At 30.8% G+C, this 27,309-nt stretch overlaps 1 protein-coding gene across 2 annotated transcripts in view; it reads left to right on the forward strand.

Annotated features, from left to right (window-relative positions):
• Positions 1–27,309, forward strand: part of LOC129987877 (rap guanine nucleotide exchange factor 2-like) — a 475,413-nt gene that overhangs the window by 179,573 nt on the left and 268,531 nt on the right. The window contains exon 1 of one of the 2 annotated variants that reach the window (XM_056095854.1): positions 18,864–19,065. The exons of the other annotated variant lie outside the window; for it this stretch is intronic. Within the exon in view, the coding sequence (XP_055951829.1) occupies positions 19,058–19,065 (8 nt within the window). The 5' untranslated portion in view covers positions 18,864–19,057. Of the gene's footprint in view, positions 1–18,863; positions 19,066–27,309 lie in introns of those variants that run through there. 2 annotated transcript variants of the gene reach the window in all.

Consider the following 27,309-nt stretch of genomic DNA (forward strand, 5'->3'; position numbering starts at 1 on the left):
TAATGTAACCATATTCTTTCCATAAGTACTAGTTCTTATGATTAATGTAAACATCATATTCTTTCTATGCATACTAGATCTTATAAATAATATAAACATATTCGTTCTATACATGTTATATATTTTACACCGAGCATTTTTATTTCGGTAAAATACCCTTTACGTTTACAACTAAAATTTCGATGACTTTAGTTGTCGGAAACTTAATAGTTTTTCCTTTAACGAACATCCTCTTTGAACTGTTTCTATTTGTTAATTCCTCTATGACTTTGCTAAAATTATAGGGTATGAAATATAATGTCCATTTGATTAAATATCCAATAACCTTCTTCGCAGTTGTGTTTTTATTACAAGGATAAAACTGCTACGCATAAAACATTTTATGATAAGACTTTTTGATAAGAAAAAAAAATATTTATGATTCCCTTGCTAGTCCCATGATTAACGACTCTTCCAATCAGAATAAACAATTTAAAAGTACTACCAGTAATATTCAAGGTTTACTTTATTAAAAGTAGAAAGCCTAAATGCATAATAAATTGTTCCTGCTCTAAGTATGTTAAGTGAATAATTAAATTTTTGGAATAATCATCATGTACTTCCTTGATTCCACCGGCTAAAGAACTGGAAAAAATAGGTCTTATGATCTAAACACGAGTATTTTCTCGCTGATTAAAATGCAGCCCCTGACCCAATTCACAGTTACCACGTTTCGCTTCTTTATCTTTATTATTCAAAATAAAGAAGGGGAATTTTATGAATGAAATATTTCTTTTCGATGATTTATGCGCCTGAGTAGGCCTGTGACATAATATGAGCCATGTTTATCTGCAATTATAATATCTGATAATTGGATCGGAGAAAAAAGGCTATACTTCTTTATTATAATGATTTTTATTTAAATGTATATTCAAGGCGGCGCGAAGAAATATTATAGAACTAAAAGTATATATATAATGGTATTTTAACTCTAATTTCAATTTAATTAATTTTCATAGTAACTTCATCTTAATTTAGCCCATAGTAACTTCATTCTAAAATATTCTCTTATTTCGTGATCCAATTCCACTGTCTCTACTTAATTAATTCAAGAGAAGCTTTGTTAAATTGTTGAATCAGCTAAAATCTAACACTGCGCGTGAAGAGATAAAATACCGCTGATCAGGTAAATTCTTTTTTAAAAATCTCCCTGTGTTTCCCCTACCTTGTCCACGCGTATAACGAAAATCCCTATTGAAATCTCATAATACATTAGCACTGTAAAGAAATATTTTCCTATCAAAATCATAGGTTATATAAGACCAGGGATAAAATGTCCAAGATCTTTTTCCTCATTCCTTTTCTATGTCGTTCTGTGTGCTCATCGCTTGTACATATGCTTGCTTCTTCAAAATGAAATAAAACGACGTCACGAAATCAAAGTATCATCACTGTCTTCAAACTGCACCTTGCTTCACAACAAATAATGTTACATATATAATATAATACAATACACACATGCAGGGTGTCTTTAAAACCTTGACCGCGGCTTTTATTCCTTAAATATTGATCATAGACATATACTGTAAATTACAAAGTTGCATAAAAAAAGATGTAAAAATGTTATCGATTCAAATTTTTAGGGGATTAAACTTCAAAAAATACAAAATTTAAATTTTTATACAGACCCCGTATAAAAAAATTCCCAATGAGTAAAATGTGCCCCATCCTCTAATAAGGTCATGTACAAAATTTCAATAATTTATCACAAAAAGTCTCAATGATATGAAACTACATAAATGCTGATTTAAACCACTTTTCGATGCCTGGATACGAGTTCGTAAAGAGGAAAAATCATGTCGAATGCTCGTGTTTTAGGGGTCGTACACAAATTAACAAAGAAAATAATGATTTAATAAATAAATAGTAATTTTGCTATTTATTAGTTCAAAAATATTAAAAAATTGGGGAAATAATAACTTAAAGGAAAGATTACATAAGTTTTTTACAAGTTCATTGACTGTACTATTTTTAAGTTATATTCTGTAATTCATGATATAAAATTTTAAAGTATTTTTCAAGAAGCATAGATTTTAAAATTTCTATTTAAATATAAAGATATGAAGCATATTTTATTTCCTTATGATGCATTGCTGCGTCACGTCAACTGCACTGAAGCTATAAATATTTGCATTTTAATTTGTGATTGACCCTTCACCAACTTTGTTTTGACATATCTTTTAGAGTTTTCATGATAAAATTCTGAAATTTTGTACATGACCTTATCAACCTTATTATTCTGGGCATATTTTATTGGCTGAGGGTGTTTTTTTTGTACGGGGTCTGCATAAAAATTTAAATTTTGTATTTTTTAAAGATTAATCACCCTGAAAATTTTCATAACATTTTGCACCTTTTTTTACACAACATTGTAATTTACAGTATGTCTATGATCAATATTTAAGGTCAAGGTCAAGCCGTGGTCAAAGTTTTTGAGACACCCTGTATATATATCTAATATAATATGTATAATATTCTAGTCAATCCAACCCTTTGGCGACCAGTGGTTGGCCGGGAATATACATTACATTTAATTGGAATTTAATCTTTTAGATATAATTCCATGTCTTTGATTCCGTCAAATTATAAGATACTAAAGCCATGATATTGTAGAAATCCTGCCTACTTATGCTTTTAATTTAGTTTTATTCTAGAAATATTAACAGTTAACATACTTTTGCGCTAAACTGATATCGGAGGGTCATATTTTTGGAACTTTATTTCACAGAAAATCCACCGTGGTTAGAACTGGTGCAGTTTTGATCTTCTGTGTCAATGTCTGATGCTATTTTAATCTTTTATGTAGCTTTTTATCTCATGTGTTAAATGCTGGCGTGATATGGAAGTTAGACGACAGAATGCCAATATGAATGTTTTTCTGTACATCTATGCACCTTTTCTGTACCTATGCACCTTTTGCGCTAAACTGATATCGGAGAGTCATATTTTTGAAACTTTATTTCACTGAAAATCGACCGTGGTTTAGGACTGGTGCACTTTTAATCTTCTCTGTCAATGTTTGATGCTATTTTAATCTTATATGTAGCTTTTTATCTCATGTGTTAAATGCTGGCGTGATATGGAAGTTAGACGACAGAATGCCAATATGAATGTTTTTCTGTACATCTATGCACTTTTTCTGTACCTATGCACCTTTTGCGCTAAACTGATATCGGAGAGTCATATTTTTGAAACTTTATTTCACAGAAAATCCACCGTGGTTTAGGACTGGTGCACTTTTAATCTTCTCTGTCAATGTCTGATGCTATTTTAATCTTATATGTAACTTTTTATCTCATGTGTTAAATGCTGGCGTGATATGGAAGTTAGACGACAGAATGCCAATATGAATGTTTTTCTGTACATCTATGCACCTTTTCTGTACCTATGCACCTTTTGCGCTAAACTGATATCGGAGAGTCATATTTTTGAAACTTTATTTCACAGAAAATCGACCGTGGTTTAGGACTGGTGCACTTTTAATCTTCTCTGTCAATGTTTGATGCTATTTTAATCTTATATGTAGCTTTTTATCTCATGTGTTAAATGCTGGCGTGATATGGAAGTTAGACGACAGAATGCCAATATGAATGTTTTTCTGTACATCTATGCACCTTTTCTGTACCTATGCACCTTTTGCGCTAAACTGATATCGGAGAGTCATATTTTTGAAACTTTATTTCACAGAAAATCGACCGTGGTTTAGGACTGGTGCACTTTTAATCTTCTCTGTCAATGTTTGATGCTATTTTAATCTTATATGTAGCTTTTTATCTCATGTGTTAAATGCTGGCATGATATGGAAGTTAGACGACAGAATGCCAATATGAATGTTTTTCTGTACATCTATGCACCTTTTCTGTACCTATGCACCTTTTGCGCTAAACTGATATCGGAGAGTCATATTTTTGAAACTTTATTTCACAGAAAATCGACCGTGGTTTAGGACTGGTGCACTTTTAATCTTCTCTGTCAATGTCTGATGCTATTTTAATCTTATATGTAGCTTTTTATCTCATGTGTTAAATGCTGGCGTGATATGGAAGTTAGACGACAGAATGCCAATATGAATGTTTTTCTGTACATCTATGCACCTTTTCTGTACCTATGCACCTTTTGCGCTAAACTGATATCGGAGAGTCATATTTTTGAAACTTTATTTCACAGAAAATCGACCGTGGTTTAGGACTGGTGCACTTTTAATCTTCTCTGTCAATGTTTGATGCTATTTTAATCTTATATGTAGCTTTTTATCTCATGTGTTAAATGCTGGCGTGATATGGAAGTTAGACGACAGAATGCCAATATGAATGTTTTTCTGTACATCTATGCACCTTTTCTGTACCTATGCACCTTTTGCGCTAAACTGATATCGGAGAGTCATATTTTTGAAACTTTATTTCACAGAAAATCGACCGTGGTTTAGGACTGGTGCACTTTTAATCTTCTCTGTCAATGTTTGATGCTATTTTAATCTTATATGTAGCTTTTTATCTCATGTGTTAAATGCTGACGTAATAAGGAAGTTAAACGGCAGAATGCCAATATGAATGTTTTTCTGTACATCTATGCACCTTTTCTATACATCGCAAACCCTTTTAAACTACATATTAAATTCTTTTCTTGAAATTTATATCTTTCCAAACGCATACAAGCTGTGCGATTTTATCTCGATCTCAAAAGATAAAAAATAATCCAGCTTTTATTTAAAATGCTTTCTAAAGATTCGAAAAATAATCTTTAAAAATAAGGAGAATAAAGCGAGAGCTTCAAATGAGAGTTTATTGAATTTAAGTAATTCCAACTTTTTGAAAAGACTTAAAAACCAAGAAAATTATATCTTTCATATATGCATTATTTTCTCTGATTTCAGTCTTTACGAAAATTTAGCAACTCTATATAAGTAAGATTTGTTTATGTATTCCCATGTGTGCAAATGTAGGAATAAAAAAAAAAGCTACAGCCAAAGGATTAAATCATGCTTGTATGAAAAAGTCTTGTTTTGAAACAACCTATGAATTAATTTCATAATAAAAAAATAAAAAATATATAATATTTATTATTATTTAAAAATTATATTATTTATTATTATTAAAAAATAAAACAATATATTATTAGTATTTTATAGATTCTGAAAAACATTGAAACGATAAAACAAAGAAACTTGACAAATGTGATAAATTTTCCCAATATAATGAAATATTATCTGCTATTAATAAACATTATAAACATATTATTAGAAAACATTAAAAACAGCATCTGCACAGATTTTAAATTAATTCAGAATGGTAAAAATCCGTTGACTTCTAACAACGATGTATAAAATGAACATTTAAGTAAAATTTTTATCTGAAATGAAAGACAGAGCATTTAATTTTCCATTGATGAAAAAAATAACATTTCTCTTTCACTTTTTTTACATTAAATTCGATATAATCCTTTTTCTTTTTTTCCCACAAAATATTTTCGATTTAGTTGGAAAAATTTGGAATGTTTCCATGATAGCATAATTTGAACTTTCGGAAGCATTTTATTGCTAAATCTAAAAAACTATTCAACGAAGCAAGATTCAACATCAAGTACCTTGAACTGACAAGCAGAGCTCTGTGAGCCTTCACATTTTTTTTTTTTCTTTTTTCTTTGCAATAGCTCTTTTCAAAGCTCCTTTATGAGCTCTCTCAGCCCAAGAAATAAAAGACAATCGCAATCATTCCACGAACCCCAAAAGACTAATTTAAGGTTATTATTATCTATTATTTTCAAGTTCTGTGATGAAACAAGACAGACACAAAGCCGTTAAAAAGTAGCCAGGGAATACTTCCTGTTATCTCCGGTGGCGGCGCTGCAAGCGGACAGTCGTCTCTTCCTAATCGTAAAAAGGTTTATTAACGGCTCCGAAGGAAACCCATTATTCTGTTCTTTGAGAAGGTATTCCCGTTGTTTTTTGGCACTCAATCGCTCTATAGAAATACAATAAACTGTTAATAGAAGAGGGGGTACGTGATCCCGGAAGTGTAAGGACTATGTCGTCTGAGTTGTTAGAGTAGAAGTTCTTTCTCTCTTTTGCCTTTGGTTATGTATTTTGTTGACATATAATACCAGCTATCTATAAAGAGCGTTTTCGGGGAATGGGTTTGGTCATTTTTTTTTCGTTTGCAGATATATTTAAGTAAGAATGCAGACATATTTCGCAACTTCCTCGGCTGACATTTCTTCATCTTTCTTTATTATGGCACTTGATGTTTTAGGAGAAAAGTGCTCTTCATTTTTTTTTTTTTGGTCGTTGAAGCGTTAAAGCAATTTAAATATTTAATGAAGTGCCCTAAAAACAATTTGTTTTTTGAAAAAGAACTCGTTTTGGGAAGAATTTTTTGTTTCGAAGTATTTACGTAGTTCTCTCTTCGGAATTTCATTATTGGGAATAGAATATTATCTTTTTTTTCAGGTACTTAATAATTACGACATTATTAATTTAAGGTGGAAGGAATAAGGCTTAAGTGTTATTCTTAAAAGAAGTTGCGAAAATCTGATTTTTTTTCCCCTTTTAATTTTTAAAGCCAAATGTGACGAAGAATGAATAAAAACAATATACTTTCCATACCTGTATTCCAGCGTTTTATAACTATAAAGCATATCATCATTCTCTATATTTTCTTTAAAACTTAAGTTTCAAAAACTTCTTTAGGCAGAATTTAACGTTATTTTTCTTCCATTCTTTAAAAATCGTGCAATATGTTCATTCATACTAGATACATTCATTCGGAATTCATTTTGAAATATGCTCATTCATACTGACACATTCATTCGGAATTCATTTTGAAATATGCTCATTCATACTGACACATTCATTCGGAATTCATTTTGAAATATGCTCATTCATACTGACACATTCATTCGGAATTCATTTTGAAATATGCTCATTCATACTGACACATTCATTCGGAATTCATTTTGAAATATGCTCATTCATACTGACACATTCATTCGGATTTCATTTTGAAATATGCTCATTCATACTGACACATTCATTCGGAATTCATTTTGAAATATGCTCATTCATACTGACACATTCATTCGGAATTCATTTTGAAATATGCTCATTCATACTGACACATTCATTCGGAATTCATTTTGAAATATGCTCATTCATACTGACACATTCATTCGGAATTCATTTTGAAGTATGCTCATTCATGCTGATACATTCATTCTGTATTCATTTTAAATATATTCATTCGAAATTAATTTTGAAATATGTTTTGGCAAAACGAATTGTATAGGTTCTATAAAAGCTTTTTACACGTTGTAACATGAAACTTACTGAAAATGTCTGAAAAATGTAGATGCCATATTGTTTTAAATCCTTCTTTGAAAATAATAGCATTAATTTAAAGTAATAGAAGCATTCTGAAACAGACTTCTCAAGTTCTGGGCAGTATAGCAAAACTAATATGACTGAATATTTCAGTCGTTTTAATTATAATAGAAAATAATAAAGGTAATTAGAAAAAAACAATGGTAAATTGTAATTAGATATTGAATAGTTTTGGTAAATATATTGGGATGGATGAAATAGGGGGAGCGGGGAAAACAATTCTAAAAGAAAATATTTTCATTCTTAAATTACTTTTAAGATTTTCCTTTTCGTTATACTATAGGAAAATGTTTGTGTTTGATATAATGCTTTTGCCCTAAGGTTAATTCAGCATAAAAATATTATAGAAGATAAAAATGTACACCTTGTAGTAAGTTTTTTCTTATTTTTAAATACAAATTTTGATATTTTTTTTACAATGACTCCTGGAAATATTAGTACACAAATTAAGTCTTGCATCTTTTCGAATTTAAAAAAAATTCATTGCAAGGAAATTTTCTTGAATTTAGACAATTTTTAAAATACTATTGGAAACAAAAATTATTGCTATAATAAAATTCAAATTATTTTCATTCGTATATCAAATATTTAATTCTGGGCTTTTCTTCCATTTTTGAAAGCTCTAAAATAAGGATTCTGTTTAATATCTGCGCCGTTTACATGAGGGATAAGAAAGTGAAGTTGCAGTACCGCGAAAGACAACATGCAATTGGAGGAAAAAAACTACCCGTCCCGTTTTATTATTTAAGCATTATAATGCCATGGGACTTCACTTCATTAGGAAGATTAATATACACAGTTAATAGAACAAATTTAAGATTGTAGGGTTTTAATGTCGTTTGCATTTTGATGTATTTTAGGGGAGAATCGTGGGCATCAAATTATGCATAAGAGATTTAATTTAAACACCGCCGATATTCTTGGCGTATCTGGAGGTTATCAAGTTATTAAAAAATTAGAAATTTTATTATTAATTATCTTTTAAATATAATGTCGATAAATTACAAGTTTTGCTGTTTAAATCTTTTAATTGATCTGTGTATGATTGTTACATTACATCTAAAATCTGTTAACTATGACTTCTTTTATCAGAAAAGTTATTTCACATGGATGTAGATTTTTACACTATGAAATGATGTATAATATATGTCAAATTATATTAATACACGCATCTAATGTGAATACCGATTTAATATGGCGTATTCCACCTGCGCACCAATGGTACACGGGAACATCCCCTGGCATTCTGCTGGAAATGTGACTGTGGCTCCCAGACTGCTCTAGCTAGACTAAAAAGTGGTCACCTTAAGTGTCTTTCCTTTGAAAGAGATAGAAAAATCCATCTCACTTTTAAAAAATGCTGTGACCATCCAGTTTCACCGGATTTCATTCTGCGTTGCATCAGACTTTCTAAGACAGACTTAACATCCGATCCCCTTATTATTATAGATTTATTGGGGTCAACAACCTACTAGAGCTGAGCTGACATATGTCGGATCTTTTGAGGGTAAGCAAAAACAATAACAACAACATGTGAATGCCAAAATTTCAATTCACTGTGACAAAACTTCTCTAGAACAATTACAATAGTTTTAAATTGAATTTTTGCTGTCGCAAATTCACGCGTGTTGAAAACATAGACAAAAATGTATTTTGCTCATTTTTAATAGATTACATTACGTATTCATTTAAGAAAAAAAACATAAAAAGCGACAGACGCTGGAGTGTCTTCGAAACTGAATGTATTCTCAACCATTCAAATAGGAGAGTCGAAATTTAAATGTATTAGTCCAAATAGAACATATTCAAACGTTGCTGCTACAGAACGCTAGAATTTCATTATTTCTGATCTCTCCAACGTTAGAAAACGTGTTCAACTAACCAAAAAGTGGTCAAGGCTTTTTAAGAAAAGAAGAGAACACGAGCGATAGGAGCAAGGGAAAAAAAATTCTACGCATTCGATTATTTTTAAACGCTCTCCTTCTTTGAAAAGAGCGAAGGGGGGAAAAAGAAACCCTAACAAAAGAACCGGAGATAAAAGAAATTTATTTTCATAAAAGGATCATCCACTGCTCGCATTGTGGAGAGAATTGGGGAGAAAGAATGTTCGCCACCAAGAGTCCTTGAGACGCGCGGCTGTTGGTTCGAATTAAGGACGAAGTTTTAGCTCCAGCATAGGGGCAGTGACTCATTAAACGAAGTCAACCACCCTTGGCATAGTGGAGGGCCCTGGAAAAATAATAATGAAATCACTCAGAAAAAGAAGAGCGAAAAATAACAATGAAAAATCCTCTATTCCTCCAACCCCTTTGTTCGATGTGGCTCTTCAGATTCTCCAAGTAGCGGTCCGTCCATTGTTGATGCACCAAGGAATCAGTCCATTCTTCTGAGAGTTCAGGAGGTGATGATTATCTATTAATAATATACCGTTAAGTGAAAGAACAAACAGGTGGCCTATGTGATCGACACCGTAGAAGGAACGGGAGGGACATTCGATACCCTTTATGGCCATCCGGAAAAGGTTGAAGTCACACTTGATGATTTCAAATAGATTAGAACTGTCCGTCATGCGATGTCTATAGATATCTAGACAAAAAAATAGCCTACAAAGTTTTGTTTCCTGATTATAATTGTGTACAAAGGTAGGCACTATTGTGAAAATTGATTAGTTGTGGCATAGGATATCAGCTAACGATTGATTTATGTTCTGTTTTAGATTGCCAGAGATTAATTACCATTACCTGACAGTTATAAATTAAAGTCGTCCTGTCCTCTGATAGATCTTTTCCAGCCAGAATTGTCTAATGAACCGATCTCCATTCAAAAGTTCCGTCTTTAAACAAGCGGAAATGTTCTCTCTTGAACTTTCTTGTTTGTTTCTGCAATATATGCTGAATTTTGTACTGAATGCATCGTGTAATGAATAGAATCGATTGCGCGTTATTTTAGAAATCTTTTTGTTAAATGATAAAATCCAAAATTGGATAAAGATCTACATTTTTGGTATCAAAGCACCTTACTAGATTTCATTTAGCTCTATTGCTGATTTTTGAATTTTCAAATAGATTAGAATCGTCCGTCATGCGATGGCTAAGAATATCTAGACAAAAAAAAGTAACCTACAAAGTTTTGTTTCCTGATTATAATTGTGTCCAAAGATAGCCACTATTGTGAAAATTGATTGGTTGTAGCGTAAGATATTAGCTAACGATTGATTTGAGCTCTGTTTTAGATTACCATTGCCTGACAGTTATAAATTAAAATCCTACTATCCTCTGATCGATCTTTTCTGATTAGAATTGTCTAATGAACTGATATTCATCCTATAGTTTCGCTTTTAAACCACCGGAAATGTTCTCTCTTGAACTGTCCCATTGTTTCTGCAACAGCGTATGTTGAATTTTGTATTTAGTACATCGTATAATAAATAGAATCGATAATGCATTTTAGAAATCTTTTTGTTAAATGATTAAATCCAAAATTTGATACAAACATACAATTTTGATATCAAAGTTCCATACTAGATTTTATTTATCAATATTGCTGATTTTTGCATGTCACATTCCGATACTCAACCAGATAAACAAGCATACAACACGAATTTCTAAAATTTGTAATTAATCTAAAATTCTGGCTATAAGCTATATTTCACCCAACTAGTTAATTCCGGTTTTGAGCTGTTGTATTTTTAGCATAGCTACCAAAAATGGATTCCAACGGAACTATCCAGATTTTTCATTTTTATATTAATACTGCATACAGAGTTACCTTCTCCTGGAATATTTCGCTCCAAATTAAAACTTCCGCATTCACAGATACAGCAGCCATAATTAACAAATTAGTTTTATAGAAAAATATAAGGGGAATACGTTTAGAATACTTTTTAGGCCGTAATACATCACTTCGAATGGGAGAATTTTATTTTTTTTTGTCTTTATTTCATAAAATTATGTTTTATGAACATAATTCCTCATGGTTAAAGTAAGTCGAAACGAGAAGTGAATATTTTAGAGACAGCTTACAAAATCAATCTGTTTTAAACCGGAATTTCGAATTTGATGGAATTGAAAATGCATAATTTTTGAAATAAGAATTCCAGTCTCTTTAATCGTACTAAAATATACATGCTCATATAATTAGCTTCAGAAATTTTTTATTTAGTTTTAAAAAGCATAATTTAAGAATAAATGTGTCAAATTTTGTTCTTTTGTAATATTAATTACTTAAGTTCCGCCTTTCCTTGATGCGAACGCAAAAGCAGGCAAGTTTTCCTTGAAGAATCCTTCAAGAAATTTCTTTTCATCTTGAGGGAGGTATCATTAAACTCGTTAATATTATTTACAAGAAGTGACTTAATAAATGAGATTGTTTTATTTGAGTGTTATTGTAAACCATCTGATTAGAAAATCATTATGGATATCCCTTTTTAGAAATTTTTTCTACTTCCAACATTTTTTTCTATTGGGGAAAAAGTAAAAAATTATCATGTTTATTTTCGACAAATTTAATTCATAAAGTTTATGCAGGGAAAAAGACAAATTACATTAGATTCTCTCTAATTCAATCCATATGAAACTGAATATTTATTGGACTACGGAGAATGTCCGGATAATAGACAATCATGTAGACATCATTAAATAATATAATGATATGTTTTTCTATGACTGGGGAACGAACTAACAAAATGTTACGGAGAAAAATATGTTAAAGTATCAAGTAGAAGCACGATAAACAGAGAAATCATGTACTGAGAAGAGGATGGATTCTAAGGTTTGTAACTACGTCTGGAATGAATTTTTCGAAAATCGTTCAAAAATAGTCATATTTTTGAATATTTGCATTAAAAAGATTGAAAAAACATCTATAAAACCATAAAATATAAGTGCCAAACATTTTTTGAAAAAAAAAACGGAAAAAAGGGCCTCTTTAGCTAAAAAGAGATGTAAAGGAAAACTCCTCTAACTTTAAGGTTTATGAAATGATTGGTTTAAAATTTTGCAGATAGCTTTAAAATTACATATTTCTTGAAGTAAAAGATAAACTGTAAATGAAGTAAAATTCTATTTCTTGAAGTAAAAGATAAACTGTATTTTTATCCATTCTTTAAATATTAGGGTTCGTCTGATAAATAACACGAAATTTTCTTTTTTTTTTTTTTTACATTGGGAAGCACTAAAACAACTATAAAATATTTATAAATGAAAAAGATTGTTTATTCTCTAGTTCTGGAACATGCAGAGATTATTGAGGAATTATTACATAAATTTAAAAAAATAAATATGCATTAGATTTTTTTTTATTTATGAGGTTTTTCGTAAGGAATTCCATCAAAAATTAGAATTTGAGAAAATAGCATTTAAACATATTAAATAGCATTAAAACGTTCATAAATGCAGATATAAAAATCAATGTGATTTCTCCAAAAAAACAGATTTGGAAACAAAATTCTAACGGTATTATAAAGAAACCTTTACAAAAATTAAAATAATAATTTTTTTTAAAAAAATCATAGTTTCAGAAAAATTTGATTTTTTTTTAATGTAGCCACCTATCTTAACAAGAAAGAATGACGTAGCTGTATGTTCCAACGAATAGTGATTTTTCTGAGTAATTAGTGTTAGAGAGAATCTACTGCAATAATTAATAACTGAGAGGAAAATTTCATTTGTATGTTAAATTTAAATGGCATGCCTCAGCCATGCCTGAAACCATTATTTAATTATGGTTTATCTTTTTTTTTAATGGTATATTATTTTAAGCGATAAATATCTGTATCAGCGAAATGTTTTCTTTTTTAATACTAGGCTGGTACACATGACGTTTAGACATTAGAGTTTAATTATTTACGATGAATGATAACGTTAGTTAAGTGATAAATTCAAAACTAGGGTACTCTTTCCAGATGTGGAACCAAGTAACCGTTGACTGAATGGCAGGTGTTCACCGTACCACAGATGCAAACGATCTGTGATAAAACAAAAGCATTGCGATTATGGAAGATTTCAGATGCAGCTTGTTTTTAAAAATGAACAATAGATGATTTCTGAAAAACGGAGGAATTATAGTAAATGTTATAAATATTTGTAAGTGCAGTGGCTCAAAAAAATCTACGTACAACGATTATATATTTAAAAAAAACCCGTAAAATTAAGAAAACATGTTTCTTTCCCCCATATTTAAACTTTTATTTACATCTGTATGGATTTCTTACAGTTTATATTTTACCATTCCTAGTCTCAAATTTACAGTAACAACTTTTACTTAAAATATCTAAAAGAAACAAAGCAAAGAAATTAAATAAAAAAAAAATTTGCTTACGCTTGTACAATTTATATCTCTATTTTCTTAAAACAATCATTTAACACTTAATGGGATATTTCATTTACGTTTAACTACAGATCTAATTGATAATAATTCACCGAATTCACAAGAGGAAAATTTTGATTTAATAATCAAAAGTTATTTTCTTTCGATCCAACGAAGATTTATCATGGGCATAATATTGATGCCATTTAAATACGAAAACTCAAATGTCTTTGAATTAGTATGAAATGGAAGTCTAAAAAATGCAATGTTGTTTCAGGTTTTTTCTTGATTATCATAAGGCATTTTGTGATACGAGATCTATTCCTAGTTTTCTAAGGGCACCTTCAAAGTGTTTATATTTTTGGAAGAATGTGCTGTGTAACTTCTACAAGTCATGTATAATATTTGTTTCAACAACTTTATGTAAAATGCAAATGACAAAAAAAAAAAAAAAAAAAAAAAAAAAAAAAAAAAAAAACACCATCTAGAATAATAATGTTTAAAAAGGAAAATATTTTTTAAAAGTTATTTTTAAATAGAGGGAAAAATAATAATATTTTGTGATGCAGCAACTACTACATTCTTTTGGTAAAAACATTTTACTTTTTAAATATTAGTATTCTGACATTTTTATTTTCTATTGCCATTCACAGTCTACATAAAGTTGCTGAAATGAAAGATTATATGTGATTTGTAGAGGTTACTAGACCTAATCTTACAAAACAAAAGAGCATAATTAATCGCTAAACATATTTTGAAAGCCTTTTTCCCTTTCTCGTGTTTATTAATATAATTACTTAAAAAAAGATAGTAAATATAAAATAAAAATTGTTGTCTTAGATATTTATTAGATTCCTTATAGGAATGTTACATTCAACGGGTAATTATTAATGATATTCAATTAACACATGAACCGCAATATAAAGAACGATTTGCACATTTTTTCGAATGCGATAATTAAAATAATTTTGACTGAATTTGAACCAACGTATTAAAGAAGTCTCTTTTTTGTATGTATTTTATTGACTTATAGTATTCGAGTTATGTATTTTACTGACTTGTAATACCAGCAATGAGATTTTTTGAATCGTTTGCTTTTTCCCCCGGATATATCATTTATTTATGAATGCAAACAGTTTTCATAACTTCTTTGGCTGACTTTACTTAATATTTTTTTGTTATGAACATTTGAAGTTTCTTGATGAATACAATAGAAAAGCGTTTTTTTTTTTTTTTTTTTTTTTTTTATTATTATTGTCGTTGTCGTTGAAGCGTCATAGCATATTAAATATTTAATGAAATGTCTTCGAAACAATTTTTATTTGTGTGTGAAAAAAGAGCTCCTTTTTCAGAAGAATTTGTAGGTCCTACTTATTTGAATATCATTGTTAAAAATGGAATTTTATTATTTTTTAAAAATATTATTCATGTAGAATGAGAGAATAGGTTATAGGCCTCACTCTTGAAAGAAGTTTAGAAGGAAACCAGTCCCTAGATTAAAATTTTCGACCTTAAACAAAGTTGTGAACTAATTGCACCAGTGTCAGATTTTTGGTTTCACGGTCCCACTCGTAAGCATTCTATGATTCGTAAGTTTCTAAACCGAGTATGAAACTAAAGAAGGATAAAAAATAAAATAAAAAAAATAAACGATGTTCGTTGATAAGTTATCCTGTTTAAAGGAACTGAAAAAGAGGAATTGAAATTTTTACTAACCCGTTACTCCCTTAAAATTGAAGATAATTCACATTAGTTATTTGGACAAGCATTTTTATTTTGGTTTAATTCTAATTATGCGAGTTATCTCCTCATTGTAACGAACAATTATGCACTTATATTTCGGTATCGAATTACTTGTAACATACGTTGGAAAATGTTTTTTAAACCCTAACTTCAACTGCTTTTTAACCTATGTAGGTTGGATACCTTCTCATTTCAGTGGGAACTTTCATCAATTGAACTTTCTTTCGCTTTCTTTTATCCTTATTGTTCAAAGCCTCATTAAATTAAAAAAGGCACTGTTGGAGCTGAAATTACCTTTTCATTATATTTGAAGTCAATATGAATTTACCTGGGCCTTCCAACTTGAAGACTAGAATTTTTCAAACTTAAAATACGTTAGAGATATATATAAACAGAGAAAAATAAATATCTGCAGAAGTTTTGTATTAATTTTCACAATTTGTTTATGAGAAGTAAAATATTCATAACAAAAGGTTATAAAATACGACTAATGAACGAACTCAGAATTAAAAATCATCAAATGATAATCTCACATGACGAGCAAAAAAAAAAAAATAAAATTCTTTTAACAGCGATGTTTTACAGAACGTGTGGTGAGAAAACACCGTGATGTCACATGCTGGATTAGTCTGTATAAGTCTGTATTGAACGCCCTGAAAGAAAACCCTTATATCTATATGAAAGAAGTTTTGGCCGAATAGCGTTGTCGAGCGCGACTTCGAAGAGTTTCAGCCAGTGTTAGTGCTACCTTAATCAACGTGATTGTATCTTTGGCCAAGGTTATGCGGCTAGAAGTGAATAGCAATGGCATCGATGAGCTGTAGAAGAATATAACCAGAATTATCGAAGAACTTTGGAGCTGCATTTGGTGGAGATTTGGTCAGAAGAGGAAGAAATGATAGATTCAACAGAGCAATATCTTTCTCTAGAAATAAGGGAGAAGCTGAAAGTATGAAAAATGATTGTATCGTAATTTGAGAAGCATCATTCTGATAAGGAAATAGTATTGCTCACTAAGAATTCATTTAACGATAATTTTGTCCTCATTTCGCCAAGCGTAGCCAAATCCAAATATGATTTATTTATTTTATTATTATTATAATTGTAAAAATGCATGTATTACCGTTAATAATTTACTGGGTGGTTATAATTAAACTTCCCCTATAAACAGCATTCTACAACGCAAACGGATGAAATTTGGTATACAGACTGTACATAAGATGCGCTCGCGGAATCGTGAAAAAAAAATTAGTTCCAAAATGTTCACCAGGGGGCGCCTTTTCCAGAAAAACATTAAATTTAACACAACACACGACCAAAACGGAATACAGAAACAAAATTAACATTTATTTACTAGTTTCTGATCATCTTGCCATCGAACCACATTAAATAAAGGTAAGAAAAAATAACAGTACGCTGTTTGAATTCAGTTTGCAGAAACAAGAACAGATTAGGACGAAATTGCACAAGAGGAGCAGTTGTTAATCATGTCTAGGACGATGTAGGGAAAGGTACTCCATGTGACCACCCTCATTCACCTGCAAAATTTCGATTCGGTGAACAATGCAGCAGTAAGTGATCAGTTGTGATGTTTCGTACATGAAGCGTGATGGAGTACTTTAAGTCATTCTACGTCGCAACACCTGCACGATATACTAGATTTTTTAAGTGGCCCCATAACCAGAAATCGCACGGACTAAAACATGACAACGTCTGCAAATGTTTCATACCCTAATCTGTTTTGTATAAAGCTTTCTCTTCTTCGCAAACATGCAAATCTCGATATTTTTTTCCTAAAACTGACGACTTTTTCCGGTTTTATATTTTATTATAATTCTTGTTCTGGGTTTTTAATATTGTATCTGTATTTCGTTTTCGTCATTTATTGTGTTAAATTTAATGTCTTTCCAGAAAAGCAGTGCCCTCTAGTGGACATTTTAGAACTAAAAAATTTTTTGGAAATTCCGTGAGCGCATCTCGTGTATAGTCGATATACCAAATTTCGTAGAAATTCGTTCATCCATTTATGTTATAGGATGCTGTTTATAGGGGAAGTTTAATTATAACCACCCTGTACAATATTTTTTTTTTCAGAATGAGACACATTGTTCCTAATTTATATGGATTCCTATGGGAAAAAATGTTTCGCTTAAACGACTGCTTTGCATTACGAGCAAAATTAGGGGACGAATTATGCACGTTAAACGAGACTTTAAATTTTATTCTTAAAACATATTAAATATAAACTCGGGATTTTCTTAGTTATTTTTCTTCCTCCTTTTCTTTATATATAAAGAAATGGCATTCATCTAGATTGCTTGAAAATAAATACTTATGCGATTTTACGATAGTCAATATGATGAGATAAATACGATTGATTTTCGGTGGATGGTGCGTTTATGCGTTTATTTTATGCATATGCACATATGAAAACGCAGAAGTGCTGTGCTATAAGAACTATGAATCCTCCATCGAAGATGCTTAAAGGAAATCTCTCAATGGCCATTTTGGAATATAGTATAAACATCGGAATAAAAGTGGCGGAACAAGGGAAAAATGGCGAATGAGGTATAATAATTTTTTCGCTTTCTTTTCCTCTATTTATTTGGCGTTTAAACTGAAATAAATGCTCCATTGTTTTATATCCTCGATGCCCCCCTGTGAATCCCAAGTATGGCCTCTACATCTCCATCGTTACGTCACTGTAAGTAGTGGCCAAACGCTACTTACCCTTGCTATGCCACTAAAAATTATGGTATAGTGAGGTTAAGTGGCACCAAGGGTTTGGTTTTATTTTTTACTACCCCATTTTCTGCTTTAAAAAATACGACGAAATGTTTTGTCCTCCGTCCGACCTCTAAAATTGGCTCTGGTTCACCTATACCCCCTCCCCCTCTTTTGCCCTTCAGAAATTTCGACATATCAAAAAAGAGCATCAATAAAATTTAGCACTTTCTCTTACATCCCTGCCGTACCATTCATGCACGTCCCCTTTAACCCACATCCATCCCCGACACACTCCTCAATGTATTTTCCAGGTCCATCTTCCGTTTCCCCTTGATCTAAAGTTCACCACCCCTATAGAGGTCCCCACACCTAATCTCCCCCTCAATCCCTAAACCGCCATTTCTCTGCCTTTGCAAGGCCACCAACACTTCCACAACTGTGCAAAAGCTGTTTACTATTCAAAGGTGGGGGAGGGAAAGCGAACAGGCGCGGAGCTCAGCCTGCAGCAACAGTGAGTAGCATGCAATAGTAGACACAGGCGGGAGCTCGTCTGACAGGTACTGACTTCTTTTTCATCTTTTTATTTTTATTGTTCTGTTCCACCTTCCTGCATCGGCACTTTCCACCGAGTGGAATTTTCGAAGCCGGACAACCCTCCTCGACTTGGAATCGTTTGGACGTGGTTGGATTAACTGTGGATTACCTGTTCTGTACATTCGCTTTGTGAACGTCTCTTTTTTCTTTGGATTATTTTTGGCCATGAGCGTAAGCCCAGTGGAATTGGCCACTGGGGGTCTATGGATTACCTGTTATGTTGATGATTTAACTGTTCCATGCTTGATCAAGGAATATACTCCATAAACCACTATGTACAGGTGAGTAGTGTACAAGAATTTTGAATCTTGTTTGGTGGTCATTATGTATTTTGCTTCCAAGTATCGTTAGATTATTAATATAGGTAGGCCCATTTCAAACTTATTATACTAATAATACAGTAATAATTTGAAATTGTTGAAATTTAGATTGCACAAATGAACAAACGATCACAGTAAATTCATCCCTTGGGCTTATAATCATTCGCCGAGTACAAAAAATATATAATTAATCTTTATATTTGTATAATAATAGCTATAAGAATATACAATGAACTTGCAGTAAATTTGCCAATATAATAATTTTTAAAGGTTATAAGAAAAATATCAAGCCAATGAGTCAGTATTCATCTAACCTGTTCTAAAAGAATATTCAGTGTTTGAATTTACTTTTTGAAACTTTATGACCAAGTTATTTTATTTTGAATCCGGGCCGTTCTAGGGGGCCTAGCAATTAAATCTGAAAACTGCGCTTGGGCTTTGTTGTATGTAGATAGCTTCGGGCAAGTTCAAGAATAATAAGTAAATAAACAAATAAAATAAAAATTCAAACACAAGGAAGTAATTAATAATTTCAGAAAACGTAAAAAGAGATTAAGAAATATTTTCCAATTTGTGCTTACTAGCCCCCGCCCCCCTCCCAATTTCTGCTGATTCTTTCAGAAAAATTGCATGATTTTTTTAAAGCGAAATTAGCACAAAGAATATTTTATAAACATAACTTCATCTTAAAAAAATAAATCTTATAGGCATTTTTTTAATGTGGATTTTTATATTTATAAGGAAAAATTGTTTAGTCCGGGACGTTTAATTGAAATTTGAGACACTTTTCAATTCGGAATTGGAGTCGAAAATATGGACTATATCCTCTTTAAACATGTGTAATAGAAATCTATAATTTAAGGTTATTTTTTATCTTCATTTTTAAAAATTTTATCTATTTAATATTTTTTATATAGGCCGTTTACTTATAATTGGAATAATCTGAGAAATATATTTAATTCAGATTCTGAACAAATCCGGCCATTTTTTCAACTTGTAACAAAATTCCTGAATACCCCGGTTAAGCGTGACTTCTGACCATTTTAGTCAATACTGCTCAGATTTGCTGTTGAAAAAATAGACTACATTAATCTTCATACAGTTTTAAGTTGCTTTTAATAGAATTTTTGGCAAAATTTTCCGCTGTCTGAATGTTCTATGTTTGAATGTAAATTAGTAATTGTTCTACTATAAGTCAATTTATCTCGATTGACCTTGCAAAATGCTATCACAGGGGCTTGACAATTTAATGTCTCATTCTTTTAGATTTATAAATAGTTGTAAACCAAAATGGTTTAGAGAGACTTGACTTCAAATGATTGCAAATAATATTAATGCGGGATTTGAAGATTTTTATATCTTCTTCTTTCTGATTCACCAATATGTGTAAGAAACAGTAATTCAGAAAATCATCTTGATTCAATTCAAATGATTGCAAATAACGTTGACTACGGTCTTGAAAATTTTCATTTCATTGTTTTCGATTCTACAATATTCGTAAATAAGAACAATTTAGAAAAGTATCTTGACTTCAACTTGACTTGATTGTAAATGAATCTAATTGGATTTTGAAAAAAAAAAAAAATGTTCTTTTGCTTATTAGTAATTTTAAACCAAAAAAAAAAATGGCAATTAAAAAAGGTTGCTACAATTTATTGAAATCTGACGACCTATCATTTTAAATTTAGTAGTTTTTTAAATGATTTTTTTTTCTTCCTTATTTTTTCCTCATTTTGGAATAATGATTTTGAATAATAATAAGTTACGCTTGAGAATGGAATCACGAGATTTAAAAAAAAAAAAATCCTTTGTTTAAATAATTCATTGCAAAACCCGATTTATATAAACCTTCTCTGACATTGTTTGACATTAAGAAAAAAAAATATTTATTTTGTCCTGCAATTGTTATGTTTCAAACGATTTCTTTTTAAATGTACTATGATTTATTTTTCATCAGTGACTAATTATTCATGTGCGTTCTTTGTTGTATTGAAGACTGGAAGTCATTGATTAGTACATTGCAAATGAAATAAATAATTATTAGTTTTCTATTATTTGTTACGCGCTAAATGTTGATAAAAAACAGTTTTCAATTAGGAAAATATTTAGAAAGAACTAAACAGCTGAAATCATATTTCATCATCAGGGATTTCACTATGTTTAAACCTTAATCAGGGAATGTTTTATCAATGCAATTTTGTTTTTAATATAAAAACTAATTGATTAGTACGATTTGTTTATTATATTTCTCAAATCAAAATGAAAAGTTCTTTTTATTAATAAAATTCAATAGTAGTTTTTCAATTTTCAGTAATTTGGTGATTGATTGATATTACTACATTAAATTTACTACATAAAATTAATATACTACATTTTAGACACGGGAAAAGAACGCTCTTTAGTAATCCTTTAATAATTATTAGCTCTTTAGTAATTATTAGAATTATTTACATTTTAATTAGTTTCAATTTAAAAACTGAGTTCAAAATGAAATTTTTAAAAATTAATTTTATTGTGAATTTTCTCATTTTCATTGATACATGCAATCTTTGTCAGAAAATTTAAAAAATAATTACAGTGTGTGACAGGGCTATTTCATACCTTATTAACTAACTTTTCAAATATCTTATAATAATCCTCTATAGATAAATTTCTAGTCTTCAATCTATTCTTTTTTGCTTGTTTATTTTTCGTTTTCTTCTGAATTAATAAATAATAAAATTAATAGTAAATATATTATTTAAAATCTCAATGTCTTAGTGCTATTTTTTATTCAAACTTAATTTTTTTAAATATGCAGATTTTAACACATCACACTAAATATATATCTCAAACATTAACATTTTTATTTTGGAACACATGAATTATATGCAAATTATTTGCTTCTATTCATTTTAATGCAAAAATTAAAAGCGTCACTTAAATTCGATCTTTATAACCCCTCTCCCAATTTTTTTTCGCACAGTCAGTATCAAAATTTTTAAAAACATTATTAAGTGCAGGTCAAAAAAAAAAAAAAAAGATGTGTACTTGCAACGTGAAAAGTGGAATTTATGGATGGATTAGCGTCAAAAAAAGTCTCTGAAAAAAGGCATAAATCATCAACTATCTTCATTATATCACAGCTTTGTTGAAAGCAGGACATTAGACGACCATCATCTGATGATAAAAGTTTATTTTATGGCAAGCAATGGAAACCGACGAAGTTTATCAAAATTAAGGCATAATCCAATGAAGAATTTTAACCTTAACACCATTTCTGTGGCTCTAATATATATCTTTTAAGTGTAATATAAATGAGATTTGAAGTTATTATTGGATAGAAGTATAAATCTACACTTTTCTTTCGCCATATAATCCATTTCACCGAGGCGTTATTTTTAAAGTCGTGCCACAGTGCTCCAAAAAGTAATGGTTTCTTATTGTTGTGGATAGCGGTGATTTATGCCCGAGGATTAAATGTCTCGGAAGATTTTAAAAGAAAAGCTTCTGATGACGTCTTCAGAGCAGTTATGTTGAATGTGTTTGATGTTCTATAACTTTCTTTTTGTTAAAACAAAATAAGTGGGGATTGTATGAGGTTTGAAGGAGAAATTCTTTTTTCTGCGTACGCTCCATAGTTTTTATCAATTTTTAATATGGATGCATTATAATTTAAAAAGAATTAAGTGACTTGTCTTTGTAAGAATATTCAACATTCATTATTTTAATTAGGTTTTACAGATTTTTAAAAGAAAATTTTTATAAAGGATATGGGAAGGGGTTTTTAACCACTAAGTCCATGTCTAGTGAAAAGAAATTCTGATGATTCTATTGTTAGCTGAAAATGTTTTTTTTCGCTGAGTCCAAAAATGTATATTCTTAAAGTTGGAAATTTCTATAAATACCAGGAGTATTTTCTCGTGAATTTTTCTTATATTGCTCGATTTATCACACCTTTTGTGTTTGGTTTTATCTTATAGAGAAAATAATCGAATATGCATTTTTCTTTTTCCTCAATTAAACCCCCACTGGGGTACTCCACAGAAATGAAATGAGGATGAGAAGCTTCTAGTATGGTGGTTGGTTCTCGCCATCCTGATCGGTACAGAAATGGTGTAGATTGTCTATTTCCTATCGATGACGGATGTTCTTCCTACGGGAAGGATTGTACCGTGGACGGTGATGGCCCTTAAGAATCAACCGCAGTTCTCGCGGCGGTTGTTGCGGCGGTTCTGTCAGTCAGATTTAATCAAAATGCCTTACTTGGACGTGGTGGAGTAGCCAGTGTGGTATTTCCTTCAACCAAGCCATTGGGTCCGCTTAAAATTTGATACACATGTTACTGACAGTATATGAAACCCCAGCATGTTATAGAATATCTAAGCCTTATATAGAATGCCGGGCGTTTTTAGGCAAAATATGAAAATAATTTTTCACTTTCCCTAGTCACTGTTTATAATACCACGGCATTCTATAGAATGACAATTGCTAATTAATCAAGAAAGTCATAATAATGTTATTATTTAAACAATGTATTAGCTTAGAAATAAAGAAGCACAATTTATCATTTTCATCATCTTCATACCTTATTCGTACTTTTTGTAGCATAACCACAGAAGATAGGAATTTTTTGACTACACTTTATACATGCATCTTCATTACTTGTTTCCTTTAAACGAACACAACAGGTTGCAGAAATGGAAATCTCCAGGAAATCATGTCAACATCATGTTGGTTTAATCCATTATTAAGTATAATTTCATCCATGTTTTATAAAAACATGCTCAAGATTTGACGTTTTAAAGAATGTCTAGGAAATGCGTGAAATGTTTAATCATTTCATACATTACTTGTCGGTTTTCGATGTTCTATAAAATGGCTATGTATTCAATCGAATGAAGTCTTTCATATATTGACAGTAATACAGTTATACAATTTTTATTTGAAGAATACATATTGCGATTGGGTCATTTTGCGATTATCTTACTGCTTGCCACTTTGCTTTTCATATATACAGGAACAGAAAGACCGACAGACAATCAACCATTCAAAGCAGTTGGCCCAAAATTTAATACAGAACAATCATTCTGATGATATTCCATATGCCGAATTATATTCAATTTAATTTTTGCGCTTTTGACTTTGCTCGCAGACGGACAGACATTTCTTTAATAGATTTCTTCCAATGTTTTTATACTTACCTGCAATTTTAACTGAATTTCATTTCTATATGTCCTTGCGCTTCGGAATCATCATATTAAACAGAAGACATATTTCGAGAAATGGTTTTTAGGACGCTGGAAAGTTTAAAATGTGATGATTCATCAACATTTGAGACTTTTTTTTATCTGCATATTACATTATTTTCGCTTTCCATTTCCTTATTTTTGGAAGTACGTATACTCTATAACAAGTATGCCAGAAAACGCCTTACAGGGAGCTGGCGTACAAAAGTTGCGAAATATTAATTGTTGGGATGCATTTGGGTTTTTACTGAATCTATCGAGGCATCCTTAGAGAGTGTTTTCGAGATTAATACTTCCCATGCGATTAATAGTACCCGAAAATCGAATTTGGGTTTTAGACACGTTTTTCTCAACCGACTGAAACAAAAATTTCACACAAAACTGTAATTGTAGTCACAAATTCTCACACCAAATTTGATATATTTGAGTCACTGCGTTTTTGAATTATCTAGTTTACGAAAGTACAGACCTACGGATAGTCAAAATTATATGTCATGTGAGTATTAAACATATTAATGAAACCGAGAATTACTTGTGACGTCCTAAACAAGTTGTACAGAACTTCCTCGTAATATAACAAATTTATTTGATCTGTGTCTGCAATATCTTAGAACCTTTTAAGTAACTGTTTAACTATTCAGGCTTGACTAATCCAAGAAACTATTTACTTTTCATTGCTGCAATGGCAGCACTTCGGTTTGCCAAGTTATTTATTACAGCATCACTGTATGTTAGATTTTGCAATTGAAGTGCTATTACAAAAGCAGATTAGAATTAATAATTAATTCTTTTATCTTATTTCGTCAATATTTCTTTTTAAAATCTTTAGAGATTTAAGCTTTTTGCGTTTCTTTATAGGTTGATTAAAGATTAAATTTGTAATTTATCTTTCTCATTGTGTTTTTGAGTTATTGCGATGTCCTGCATAAAGACAGACAGCCTCATAGTCAACCTTTGGTTTTTCTTATTTACTAAAACTGACCATCTAGATTGATCGATTTTTTGATTTATCGGCACGAATAGACATATTGACAGCCAGTTCAGATTATCAGTCGGTATTGTCCAAGATTTAATACAGATCAATAAGTTTCTTAACAAAAGCATGTGTGAAAATTCATCTATCTTTAAATTAAATTTTAAAGTATGGTCTACAGAATTACACAACAGATGAATCTTTTGTTAATCAATTCTTTCCAAAATTTGATATATAAGTGCGATTTATCTGTATTAAGCACATACCAAATTTTCTCTAACTAATTTTCTCCATCTTTAAGTACTGAATTCATATACAGACAGACAAATGTAATTATCGATGGTGTTTTTAGTTGTTTAAAACGTGGAGATAGATCAAAATCTAGAGGTCGAATTTTTCGGCAAAATGTTCTCTTCCTACTCGAAGTAGTTCCCCCGAAATTTACTGGCATATTTCCTAATGAAGGTGATATCCCCTTCTTCACCGTCGCGTGTAAAAAAAGTGTGGATCTTCAGCTTGGGTATGAACATCAGAAGTGCCCAGGTTTTTATTTTCAGCCCCGGATACAAGCGTTTTGTGCTTTGTGGTGTAAGCTTATAAGCCAGTTAACAGCTACGCTACACGAGCAATTGCTTTTGTATTGTGGTCATGTTACACGGCTGCGAACCACAAGGCTCCAGGTTCTATCCTCGCTCATCGCAAACCGCTACAGTTTCATGTTGTAGAGAAGGAATCCGAATATGCATTTTAGATATCTTTTTTTTTTTTGGGGGGGGGGTAATTGAAATCAAAATTCGAGAAAGAGCTACGAGTTTATGTAGTAAAAAAAAGTTTCGGTTTACAGTTATCATGTTCCATGCATACGGGTGTACAGATTGACTGATGGTCGATCCTTGAAGTATTTGACACAAAATTTGATATGGGTCTATACTTAGAATGATAACGCTACATTTTGATTTTTAATTATCTAAATCGTTGTTTATTTTAGCTTGAACTCAGGCACATAGAGAAACTTCTTATAAGTGGATTACGATTAAAATGTGATAGAAATCTACAAATTTGGTGCAAAAATCACATACCAAATTTGATCCCGTCTCCTTCAAAGTATTTTTGAGACAGACATAATGGCAAAAATATATTTTTCGAATTCGGGATCTCTGATACGTGGGAATTCGTCAAAATCTCGAATTCGAAATTTTTTAACGATTACAATATTTTCTCTTTGTATACCTCCTATATGAGAAAGTAAAAACAGAAATTTCAATAAATAAATTGTGTTATAAAACCAGCAGGAATTGTCTCGAAACAACTAACAATAGTAACAAATATGATTATTTGGCGTGAATATAGCATTCTTTGTGAATCTTTTGTGTAAATATGTATTTTGGACGCTCTTTTGCTGACCAATCGAAACCCAAAATTTGGCGAGAAATTCAAGATAGTCTTGAAATATACCGAATTTCATAGATTTGAATCATTGTGTTGGAGTTACTGTGTTTACAAACATGAGAAAGTGCAGCCCAATTGTCGATCAACCATTTGATAGTTTTGTTTCAAAATTTCAATTTTAGATTCTAAACCTTGTGTTCAAAATTTTGTCTACCTAGAATTTGTAGCTATCGAATTCACTTGTATTCGACAGACAGATTTCCTGTGAATAGATCCATTCACATTTGGATAACAGTGTACTTATTTAATCGTAAATCCATATATCAAATTTCGTCCTTCTAGTTTAAAAATTTATTGAGCTATTGTGTTCACAGACAGACATAATTCCAAAAATATGCTTTTTTGGAACTCGGGCATGTCTGAAGCAAGGAGATTCGTTCAAATCTCGTGTTAGAATTTTTGAGATTACAATACTTCCTATATACATCGTTTGCGAGAAAATAAAAATGAGTCAAAGATGTCTGAAATGGGAATATTCGTTAATTTGGACAATTACAATACTGGACTGGAATTTTTGGACTATTGCTGTATTCCTCTTTGAATGACGAGAAAGTA

This window comes from Argiope bruennichi, chromosome 10 (assembly GCF_947563725.1).
Source record: "Argiope bruennichi chromosome 10, qqArgBrue1.1, whole genome shotgun sequence".
In the NCBI taxonomy this organism is placed as follows: Eukaryota; Metazoa; Arthropoda; class Arachnida; order Araneae; family Araneidae; genus Argiope; species Argiope bruennichi.